Below are 12,715 nucleotides of genomic sequence, written 5' to 3'. Positions count from 1 at the left end.
TGGTATATTTCTATTTTTTATATCATAACCTATAAAAATAAATTGGAATTCAGTATTATAAATAAGCTTCAGATTTGCATTGCCTTCAATTGTTGGGTATTCAGGATGGTTTGTTTCATCTTGTATGAAGAGAGACGAATGGTCTGGAGTTGATACCTGTATTTTAACTTTACATTTATTAACTTGTCCATTATGTGCTAAGATGTAGGAGATGCAGAGATAGTAATATACAGTATTATTTTATATTACTGAAATAAAAGAATTTCACCCCATCCTAGTAACTTTCATATTAATAATTTTTTTTTCTTCTAATACTTAACATTTAAAATCTCTTTGAGACTTTCTCCTGGCCTCCTTTAGAATTCCTGTTTATACGTATTCTTTTGAGTTTGCTCACAAATCTTTTCGAGGAAATGAACCTTTTCTTTTTGGATTGTTTCTTAGCCATCCATTACTTTTCATTCATTGGAATGGTACATAATATAGGATGGGAAATATGTTAAAAATTAATATCCTAAATGGAAATAATAACAGTCAAGACTAGCTAAGTCTTATAATCTGTTTTTTAGTACATCATATAAAAAGAGTGATTTTCATTTGCTATTTCTAAAATGATATATAAGTATGTTTTATGAAAAAAGTCTTAGCAGTTGCATGTTATAATTTGAAGCCTATGTTATATATATATATATATATATATATATATATATATATATATATATATATATTTGTGCTTTGCTATTTGTTCATATTTTTAATTGAAGAGTGTCCCACTGATTTTCACTGTATTTCCAGTCCACTGATCTTTCTGAAGACTACAGAGAAATAGAGGAATTCATTTTCTTTAGTTGCTAGAAATCATCCCTAAATAAAGTTAATTAAAATATATTCATTTGGCAGCTGTGTATATAGGCTGGGAAGGGAGAAGAGGAGAGTTTAATAAAGACAATTATTAATTTGACTCACCTGAAACACTAACTTAGGGCTTTGAAGTTTAATTGAAATATAGCAACAATATCTTTTCAGTTTTCTCACATTATAAATAATATTTGCTGATTTTTTAAATTTTTGAGGATAACAATAGAATTTTTTTCTGGGTGTCTAACTTTGTTAGAGAAACTTTGAGAGCTGGTGTTTGGTTTATACCAGAGCCTTAAGAAATAGGGCTATTGTTGACTGACTTGAAGATGACAGGAAAGTTACAATGAATATTCAGTTAGAAGTGAACTATAGAGATTTTAAATTGAGAAACTGTGCAGTAAAATGTTATTATTTTCTTTAAGTGCTTAGAAGAAATGAAACGAGAAGCCAGGACTATAAAGATTGATAGAAGATTGACAGGTGCCAATATAATTGATGAACCTCTCCAGCAAGTGAGTTTTCCTTTGTGGTATTTGCATACCTTGTATTGTGTAATAAGGTTTATTTCTTTTGAAAATACTAGGAAATATTTTTTGTTATATATGTAATATGCTGGAAATTTATTATGCTGTCCTTGGATCCTGTATTTAAACATGGTACCTTATTTGAGAAATCATTCATAATGAAGGGGCTTATGTAATATTCAAGCCTTTTGTTTGAATTTGCGTTTAGAAAAAAGTTTCTTTGATAATGTTTCTAATTATTTTAAAGTTAAAATGCTCTTTAGCTGATGAACAAGCTTAGTGGTTTGGTAAATCAGACATTTTTTTCCTATTGTTTTTTAAATGGATATACTTGATTTGATTAAAAAAATATTGGGGCGCCTGGGTGGCGCAGTCGGTTGAGCGTCCGACTTCAGCCAGGTCACGATCTCGCGGTCCGGTCCGTGAGTTCGAGCCCCGCATCAGGCTCTGGGCTGATGGCTCGGAGCCTGGAGCCTGTTTCCGATTCTGTGTCTCCCTCTCTCTCTGCCCCTCCCCCGTTCATGCTCTGTCTCTCTCTGTCCCAAAAATAAATTTAAAAAACGTTGAAAAAAAAAATTAAAAAAAAAAAAAATTTAAAAATTAGATTAAAAAATTTTTTTCTCCTCCCAGATATTTTTCGTTGATGTTTATTTAATTATATGATTATTATGTGTACTTTAAAATTCTAACATTTCTTTTGTAGATGAACCATATTTAGTGTACCTGATTTTCAAAAATAATACACATCAAGTTGTATTATTTGCTGTTTATTGGCTGCTTTAATACTGTTGCAGTATCCAAGGTCCTAGAATTAAGTGAACTCCTTTGTCTTTTTTGGTAATTTGACTGCAGTATATTTGAAGATATAATCTTGGAAAAGAGGTTTCTTTTTGAGAATTAGGGTCATTTGGTATTATTTTGCACCTCATTCCATTGAACTAATTAAACTCTTGATTGTATCATGGCACTGAAAGTTTATGCTTTTTGCAGACTCTGTCTTTACCTGAATATGGGTGGGGATTGACCACAGATAAGGCAGTTTTTTTAAAATCACAGTTTAGTGTGTAGAGAGTAAATATAAATTGATAAATAATCCTTCCAGGTTTTAATTCGCCACTGATCCTTTTTAAATCCTAAAGCTGTATTTTTCCCCAATATTTTTGTTTTAGGTTATCCAGTTTTCCTTGAGGGATTATGTCCAGTACTGGTATTATACACTAAGTGATGATGAATCTTTTCTTCTTGAAATTAGGCAGACTCTTCAAAATGCACTCATTCAGTTTGCTACTAGGTAAGGTCACTGTTTGATGCAGAAAAATTTAAAATATATTGTTTATACCAGTAAGGAAAATGACTTTTAAATGGAAGGGGGAAATTGATTATTAAAAGGTAAGTAGAGGGCTTCTGGGTGGCTCAGTTGGTGAAGTGGCCAATTTCAGTTCAGGGCATGATCTCAGGGTCCGTGAGTTCGAGCCCCACGTCAGGCTCTGTGCTGACAGCTCAGAGCCCGGAACCTGCTTCAGATTCTGTCTCCCTCTCTCTCTGCCCCTCCCTCCTTCTCACTCTGTCTCTTTCTCTCAAAAATAAACATTAAAAAAATTTTTTTAAAAAAGGTAAGTAGAACAGTAGTTATTATTGTGAGATAACGCTCGGATTATAGAACTGGAGCTCTAAAAACATATACTTCTTTAACCTTTATATTTACAGGATGTTGATCTTGATTAAGCCTTGATTTCTGTCTGGATGTAAGTTTCTTCATCCAGGTCTGGTCATGTGACTTTCACCCCACTTATTGAGAATACCTTTTTTTTCCCCCTCTTATCCAGATACTCTGTTTTATTTTACTGCCATGGAAGTCGTTTCAGTATAACTTCTCTTTTACTTTTGACACATACCTAGTAGAAGTACTTTTAGGGGGAGAAGAAACCAAAGGATCATTAAGTCAGTGGAGAATATTCAGTTTATTTTCAGAAGGGAGTGTAGTTTGATGAGTTTGCTTTAAGAAATTTTTAGGAGATATACTAAATTTCTTACCTTACAAAACTTGCTTATATACTACCTTTCGTATGACAAAATATTTTGGTCTCTATTGTATTTAAACTACTTGATTTTTTGGGTGGCCATTTCATATCCAGAAATTACTTATTTTTGAAAGAAAGGATTTTATGTTTGGATGAGTTTGCATTTTTTTTATTTTTTATTGAAGGATTTTGTTACCCACTCCACACACAGATTTTCCTACCAGCCTGTAGCCTCAAGGCAGGAAGTTGCATGCCTTGGCCTTCAGTACACTTTCAAATCTGAAGGTGTTGTTTTTTAGCCAGCCCCTCTTCTTCCCCACTTAAATTCTTGAAATACAATCTTGTACTTCTGACAGTCTTGGAGAATTAGAGCTTTGCCCTGGGGCTTGTATGGCATTTTCATCTCTGTGCACATAGATGTTTCCAGCTCATGCTACCCTGTCAGGACTTTTCAGCTGTAACTCATTTAATCCTGAGCTTCAGAGTAGGAGCTTAGTTCCTCAACCTCAGGTCACTGGGGAGGCCTGCAGTAATGTGTATGGTTTGAATAATAACCTTACGTGTAGAGATAGATCTGAACTCCTTCTCCCTCAGTGTTAACAGCAAACATTTGCCCAGTAGCCAGCCATCATTACAAGTGTACGCTCCCTGTGGAACACCAAAAATAAGGTATGATAAAAAGTCAGAGATTGGATTTTATCTCCTTTATTTCATATATATAGCATTATTGAGTATTGGGTATTCATTCTTTCAGGTAACTCTTCTGAATCAGTCATTCACTACTTTCTATAGTAACATCATCCTAATGACTTTTTTTTTCTTCCTTTGGAAAGGTAGAAATAAGAGTCCATTATTGATGTATCTGACGGCCTAAGTATGTATTGAAATCTAACAAATTTTAGACCTGGAAAGAACTTTGAACTAGTAATTGGGAGACTTGAGTTTGCATTCTGCTCTACTACTTAGCTATGGAACTATGAACAAGTATTTTAAACTTTTTGAATCTTTGTTTTTCTCGTATGTGAAATAAGCATAATCATACCTTCCCTGTTCTTTGTTCCTTACAGGGTTATTGTTGTCATCAAATTTATTTAATTCATTCAACTAATATTTTGTGCCTACTTTGTACCAACCAGGTGCTGCTGCAGATACTGCAGTGAATAAAACAGAATCCCCATTTGATGGAATGTAATAAAAATAACACTTGTGAAAATGTTTTTAAAGTTGTGAAGGAATTTGAAATTTAAATTTTTAACGCCCTCCAGCATTTATAATTTCACAGATGAGGAAGCTAAGGTCCAGAAAGATTGATTAGTCCAAGATTATCCACAGTCTAGTATTCTTCTTTCATTCCCTACCAGATATGTCATGATTTAGATTTTTCATCTTAGGAGTGCCTTGGTGGCTCAGCCTGTTAAGCAGCTGACTTTGGCTCAGGTCATGATCTTATGGTTTGTGAGTTCCAACACTGCATTGGGCTCCCTGCTGACAGTGTGGAGCCTGCTTGGGATGCTTGCTCACTGGCTCTCTCCCCCTCCCCACCCTCTCTGCCTCTCTCTGTCCCTCCCCCACTCATGCTCCCTGTCTCAAAACAAAACCAAAAACAAACAAAAAACTTTAGATTTTCATCCTAATTTCCCCCCCTTTTTACCTCTCATTGCACTACTTTCCCTGTTTTTGATCCCCCAAACCACCTTTTCTTTACCCTTCATGTAATAAATTGTTTTGTTTTTATTCTTTCCCCCCTTTTGTAACATTGTGTGCTATCAAGGTGAATATTTGGGTGATTGCAGAAAGAGTCAGGTTTCTTTCATCCTGGACTGACCTGAATTTATATCTTTGCTTTCTCATTGACCTTAAGTTTTTGGACAAATAAATCCTCTCCTTTTGAACCTTAGTTTCCTCATTTGTAATAGACTGATAATAACGAAGTTACTTTTGAGGCTGTTTTCAGGGTAAAAATGATACAAAGTCAAGTCCCTGGTATTTAGTAAGGTTCAGTAATTGTGTCATCCATGTGAATGACTTTATTTTTGTTCTATGTTGGCTTTTTCTTTTACTACTAAAAGGTATGTCTTACAGAGTCTCCATGATTGTTTTCAATGATAGTATGGAAAGTAGGTCTGTTTGCAGTCACTTGAATACTACTTTGTTCCTTGTTCTGTGCTGTCTGTTGTTTCTGGAGCATGTAACAGGAGCATTAAGTTATTGCCTCTGCCCTTCAAGGTACAGTCTTGTATAGGGGCCCATGAAGCCCTGAAAGTGTATGCACAACTGTTTTTTTTTAATTGGGTGATTACAGATTTCATTTTAAAAAGGGCCTATGAACCCAGAAAAAAATTTGAAGCCCTCCATTTTGGTGGTCATATTTATTCATTACCTTGAGGAAACAATTACAGAGTATTGGCATAAAATGTAAAGCTAATTTTGAGACACAGTAGGAAGAAAAGACATATGAAGAGTCTGAAGTCCTGATTTTGAGCTTTAATGCTATTATTAAGCTGTAAGACCTTGAATGAACAGAATATATAAATTCTTTGAGTCTGGTGATAACTCATATCTACTTATCAGGTTGTTAGGTTTAAATGACATCACATGACATCACATGTGAGAGAGGACCTTGTATTAACATTAGTATCGATTACTCTAGTAGCAGTTTGGGGATGGGAACCTTCATGGAGCACACTTGAGTTCTCTGTGGTAGAACCTGAGTGTGAACTAGGCTGGAGCTTTAGGGGATGAATCTGTGATAACCTTTGTATTTTTATTCCTCTTTCAAATAAGATATTATGATACAGCACTGAGAGCTCTGGGATATCTGTATTACAGTTCTACCTGTACCATTGAGTTATAGTGTACTTAAGATTTCTTACCATTTATGTAAAATAATAACATTTGTAGCAAACTCAGAATTGTGAGGGGCAAATGAGATGATGTTCAGAAAGCATTTCATGGAATATTTATCAGCCAATAAGTGGTATTTTGAGCAAGTTACTTGACTTTCTCTGTTTCAATCTCTGCATCAGTAAAATGGGATAATTATCCCATGGGGTTATTGTAATGTTTATATATGGTACTAGTGCATGTAAAATACCACAGGATTGGTACACAGTAAATGTTCAGTGTATGTTAACTTAATTTTTGTATGTAACTTAATTTTTGCTACTTACTATGTTCCTAGAATATATACACAGATTCTTTTACCTTATCTTAGTTTGTTTGGGGGGCATGGAGTGGGGGGGGGGAGATCAAATTAAAGCACTTAAGACATAGAGCAACAAAGTAGTCATTTGTGTGGTATTAAAAGCAATTTTTTTTTTAAAGTTTATTTTGAGAGAGAGAGGGTGCACATGAGTGTGGGAGGGGCTCAGCACAGAGCCCAATGCAGGGCTTGATCTCATGACTCTGGGATCATGACTTGAGCTGAAATCAGAAGTTGGATGCTTAACTGCCTGAGTGAGCACCCAGGCGTCCCAAGAGCAATTTTTATGTAGAGGTAGAATGGACCAGAGTAACTAATGAAGACTTCTTGTGGATTAAGGTTAAAACTGGTCTTCAAGAATGGATATGTGGGATAGAGAGAGGGATGAAGGACGTGTTAGGAAAGAGCAAAGTTCTGAGAAGGGGGATAAGGTTAGTGTAGTAGAAGCCATAGGGAAATACAAGTGATCAAGTAACCTAGTTGCGCTCAAAGGTAAAATATGGCAACTCTGTTCCTTCGCCTCTGTTCCCCTTAACCCCAAGGTTAGTAGAAAAAAGATATATTCTAATGCCACGGCTGTGTTCTTCCTAAAGGGTTTTCCTGTGGGAGGAGGAGGTATGGCTATGTATGTTCCAGGATTCGGTGGATACTAATGATAGCGCTCTTTCTGGAATGATGGGAGATATGTTCTGATTATTTAGCCATTTTTCTCACAACCTTTGTCATAGAAGTAATAGATCATGTGTTCCTAGACTCCTCCAAAAGGGAAGCACAACTCAGATAATGGACATTTGTATCAGTAAAGTTGTACACTCTTTTGCCATTTTCTAGTCTTTGCCATTTGAAGACTTAGCTTAAAACTGACCTTAATCAGGGGCACTTGGGTGGCTCAGTCAGTTAAGCGTCTGACTTGGCTCAGGTCATGATGCCATGGCTCACGGGTTCGAGCCCTTTGTAAGGCTTTGTGCTCACAGCTCAGAGGCTGGAGCCTGCTTCGGCTTCTGTGTCTCCCTCTCTCCCTCTGCCCCTCCGCCGCTCATGCCCGGTCTCTAATATACATAAACAATAAAAAATGAAGAAAAACAGACTTTAATTAAAAAAATGATTATTGTCCTATTTACTACAGTACAGCAAAAACAATTAGGATTATTTATTTGTTTACTTATTTTAAAGATTTCATTTTTAAGTGATCTCTAGTGTTGGGCTCGAACCCACAATCCTGAGATCCAGAGTTGCATGCCCCAACAGCTGAGCCAGCCAGGTGTCCCAGGAACCGTTAAGTATTTAAAAGAAGGGAAAATAACTTAATGTTTTTACATATGTAGAATAGAACAGGGGTTGTTAATTGTATATTATATAATTCACATATCACACAATTTAACCACTTAAAGTCAGTGACTTTTATTTATGGAGTTATGCAGTCTTCATCACAGTCATTTCAAGAACACGTAAATGACCCACAAGAAACCTTGTATCTACTGTCATTCACTCCCTGTATTCCCCTCCCCGCGCCCCCCCCCCCCCTCCAGTATCTATTTCTAGGTAACCCTTACCTAATTTCTGTTCCTCCTAATTATGTGTCCTTTTGTGACTGGCTTCTTTTTCTTTCACTTAGCATAATGTTTTCGAGGTTTATCCATGTAGCATATGTTACTATTCTTTCTTATTGCTGAATAAGAAATAACAAATAACAACTGCCAGACAGGCACTCTGTGATTTTGTCTGTCTTTTTGATTACAGCTGTCTTAGTGGGTGTGAAGCGGTATTTCATTATGGTTTTGATTTGCATTTCCCTGAGAGATAGTGGTATTGAGCATTTTTTCATGGGATTATGAGTTATTTGTTGTTATTTGTTATTTATTTCATCGTATGATAATAAACCACATTTTGTTTATTCATTAGTTGGTGGACATGTGGATTCATCAGCTGGTGGATATGTGGATTGTTTCCACCTTTTGGATATTATGAAGAATGGTACTGTGGACATTCATGTACAGGTTTTTCTGTGGACTTACGTTTGTATTTCTCTTGGATATACAGGAGTAGAATTTCTATGTCTGTTTCTAACTCTAACCTTTGAGGAGCTGCAAATTGTTTTTCAAAGTGGCTACATATTCTCACCACTACACTATGAGGGTTCTGATTTCTCCACATCCTCGCCTACACTTGATTTTGTCTTTTCTTTTTTCTTCATTTAAGTAACCTCTGTACCCTACATGGGGCTTGAACTCATGACCCTGAGATCAAGGGTTGCATGCTCTTTTGATTGTGCCAGACAGGCATTCTGTGATTTTGTCTGTCTTTTTGATTACAGCTGTCTTAGTGCGTGTGAAGTGGTATTTCATAATTGTTTTGATTTGCATTTCCCTGAGAGGTAGTGGTATTGAGCATTTTTTCATGGGCTTATGAGTTATTTTTTGTATAGCATCTTTAGCGGATGTCTACTCAGATTTTTCCCCATTTTAAAATTAGGTTATTGAGTAATTTTATTAAGTATAGTATATTGTAGACAGTTTTTGTAAATACAGTTTTATTGGACAGTCACACTCATTTGTTTGCATTTTTGTCCATGGCTGCTCCTGTGCTACAATAGCAGAGTTGACTAGTTGTGACCCGGACCATGTGGTCTGCAAAGCCTAAAAAAAAATTGCCATTTGGCTCATTAGAAAATAAGTTTTCTGACTCTTGAATTAGTTTTGTAGTCATTAAAATATTTAGGAAGCATTGTTAAACTAATAGGAAATACATTAGAGTAAAAATTATTCAACATAGTGTATGATTTTAGCCATGTAAGAAAACCATAAATATGCATGCATAGCAAAGAGACTGATGGGAAATACACTAAAATATTAACTGATCTTTGGATTGTGGATTATGGCTGATTAAGGCTGATGCTGAAAATTAAAAGAAGGAAATTACATTTGGGGCACCTCAGTGGTTCAGTCAGTTAAGTGTCTGACTGGCTCAGGTCATGTCACAGTTAGTGGGTTCAAGGCCTGTGTCGGGCTCTGTGCTGACAGCTCAGAGCCTGTAGCCCGCTTCAGATTCTGTGTCTCCTTCTCTCTCTGCCCCTCCCCTACTCGTGTTCTGTCTCTCTGTGTCTCTCAAAAGTAAATAAATATTAAAAAAACAAAAAAAAAAGGAAGGAAAGAAATTACATTTTACAGAATGAGACTGTATTCTTTTTATAGCCAGAGACCGAAGATAGAAACATTTGGTAACGAGCAATAAAGATATCTAGGATGGCAGCCACATCCCTTTATTTCTTTGGGAAGTGATCTGGAAACTAATGCTCAAAATAGTGTTTTTATATGTGATTAAATAGTAACTAGTCAAATTCTTCTTGATTTAGGTCCATTTATGACTTGTATGACTTGTTTTTCCCTACAGAATTTTGATATATTTTACTGTGGGGTCTAGGAATGTTTCATTTGTCAGGTACATCTTGTTAGAAAAGCTTGTTTATTTTAATATTTTAATACTTAACCTTATATCTAAGAGGATGCACACTTAGCCCTAGGTTATTTCTTTTCCTTTCCTACAGCTTGATTAAGGCTTCCATCGCTGTGTTCTTTATACTCACCCTCTAAAATAGCTGAGTGTGTGCCTCATGTGTGTTTCTCTAAGTTGTTCATTGTATTCTGAGATCTGTGTCCTTTAGAACATCTGGATCTTTAATCTCTTTGAAGCATTGGGCACAGGATGTAGAATTGAACATCTTATGTGGTGTTAGAGTTCACTAAATATAATTTCCCTTAATATGGTTACATAAAACTGCATGCCTAAATTTTTTTTCCATTTTTTTTAGTTTTCTTATAACTTTAAGAGTCAGGAGGTTTTGTGTTATTAAGGCACAGTAAATAAAACACTGAATGGAAAATTAAGAATCCTGATTTATTTATTTTTAATTTAAAAAAATTTTTTAAATGTTCATGTATTCTTGAGAATACAGTGGGTGGGTTCCCCTCGTTGGGCTCATTGCTGACAGTGTGGAGCCTGGGGCCTGGTTCACGTTCTGTGTCTCCCTCTCTGTCTGCCATTCCTTTCTTGTGCTCACTCTCACTCTCAAAAATAAATAAACTTTTTAAAAAAATTAAAAAAACTAAAGCCTTGATCTCACTAACTGTATGATCTAGAAGAAGTAATTGAAGTCTGGCTCTATAATGGTGGGACTTGTAATTATTTCAGATCCCTTGAAATTCTAAAATACTAAGACTTCCTTGGTCAGGTTGTATTAGTGTCGGTTTGTTTTTATTTTTCCAGTCATACCTCATCCTCAAAACATGCACTCACATACTCTGTCATACCTTACATTTTGGATACCATTTGGGGAGTTACTTTTTATAGTGTCTTATGTTGCTAATGAAATTTGATTTACTTAGGAATTAAAGTGCTCTTCTATCTGTTGTTTTACTAGTAGGAGGTCTTAGAGTAGAATGATAATAAAGTTTGTTTATACTTATTATTATGTTTCTATGTGGTTAGGAAGAATGCTTGACTTAAGACATAAAAGACATTTAGTGGACTAATCTTTTCTCGATGGTTAAGTCTTATATCATTGAAAATGAAAAAAAAAAATTATTATCCAAATTATTTATGGCTGCTATTCTTTATAGAATGGTGAAAACAATACATTTGTCGTTTTAGAAGTCTAAGTTTTGTGAAGTGTAAATATTCCTCCCATAGTTGATTTTAAGCTATTGGCAGGCAGTCACTGAACATGGAACTAGAAAAGGAATGTGCACATTTGGCTCTCCCACTTTCTTTTTTTTCCCCTGCTGGGAAAAGGTGCTTCCAATGAAGGGAGCAGACAGATTTGTAATGATGAAGCAGTGAGACTTGTTTCCTTGTGTGGTTGATGATTCAGTTCTTTTATATGTATTTGAGGATTATGGTAAAGAGTAAAGTAAATTTAATGTAAATTCAGTAATGTGAAAAAAAAGTTTCATTATTTTATTCATATCCTTATAATTACATTTTTAAAGTAGATTTTCAAAGGGAAGCAAAGGTGCTCTGGAGAGATGGTTACGGTCACATGTATTTATGAGTAAGTTGAGATGGCACGAAGGGTAATTCTTTTAATGGATTTAGAAGCAAGTTTACAGTTCTGTGCCTTAAAAACCTGCACAAATTCAATTTCAGGCTGAAGCTTTGGACACTGTAACAAAGTAGTCCTTCAAGGGCTCCTGAAGGCTGGAAACAAGTTAAGGTTTATGTTAAAGTGTGTATCCTTTCTGATAGTGAATTATGAGGGGGAAGTTACTGCCTGATTCAGTGGCTCAAGAAGGGATTCTTCTTTAACAGGCCACCTACTTTCACTAAAAGATGTCTTTGGATCAGTTGATCAAAAGCCCTCTACTGCAGTAAAACATTTTTCAAAATCTCCTCTAAGATTCTTGCTTATTAAAATCTACCCAGGAAAAAGTAGGAATTTTATTACAGTAAAGATTTTTTTTCAAATGCCCATTTTTTTAAAATAGAAGGTAAAAGAGATGATATAGGAGATTAATACATATTATTATAATTTTATGTGATTGTTTATTATATTGCTTTGTTAATATATCTTTAAAAAGCCTTCAGATATGTACATGTATGTGTGTGTATATATACATATACACTAAAACACGTACACACTATGCAGTATTCAGTGCCATTCTTACTGTATTCAAATAGGGTCTTAGTAGTTATTTCTGAAAAAAAAAATGTGGCATCAGGAACACAACATTTATTACAGGATTTTGTGTGTGTGGGGGGGGGGGGCGGGAAATCAGTTTTTACTTTTATCCCTTTGACATAAAAGACCATTTCCAGGAAAGTATTCTGCCACGGATGTGAAAATTGCCTTTACTACCCAACAGCCACCCCGTCTTTAGTCAGGCACATCCACCGCATGATGACCCTTACATATACCATGCTTATTCCCTCCTTTTGCTCATTCCTATATCCTGTCTTTCTCCCATTTCAGTACCACTCATTCAATAAGATTTGTTTTAAATGTAGCTTCTTTATTTAATCCGTTTAAATTACAGCATAACACTTCACTTCTACTTTTGTGTGTAGTTATTGTCAGTAAAATTTTCAGCTAGTTTTGGTATGTTTCCAATTCT

General features: G+C 35.3%; 1 protein-coding gene across 3 annotated transcripts in view; it reads left to right on the top strand.

Annotated features, from left to right (window-relative positions):
• Positions 1-12,715, top strand: part of SNX13 (sorting nexin 13) — a 141,295-nt gene that overhangs the window by 49,718 nt on the left and 78,862 nt on the right. For 2 of the 3 annotated variants that reach the window (XM_019443529.2, XM_019443527.2), the window contains exons 4-6: positions 1,284-1,373; positions 2,555-2,676; positions 8,511-8,582. In XM_019443529.2, coding sequence (XP_019299074.1) covers positions 1,284-1,373; positions 2,555-2,676; positions 8,511-8,582 — 284 coding nt within the window. The remainder of the gene's footprint in view (positions 1-1,283; positions 1,374-2,554; positions 2,677-8,510; positions 8,583-12,715) is intronic. The other variant, XM_019443528.2, reaches the window with a different exon arrangement.

This window comes from Panthera pardus, unplaced genomic scaffold (genome assembly GCF_024362965.1).
Source record: "Panthera pardus isolate Hobbes unplaced genomic scaffold, ASM2436296v1 HiC_scaffold_8, whole genome shotgun sequence".
NCBI lineage: Eukaryota > Metazoa > Chordata > Mammalia > Carnivora > Felidae > Panthera > Panthera pardus.
Note: the sequence above shows the minus strand (reverse complement) of the source record. Positions and strands in the feature narration are given on the sequence as shown.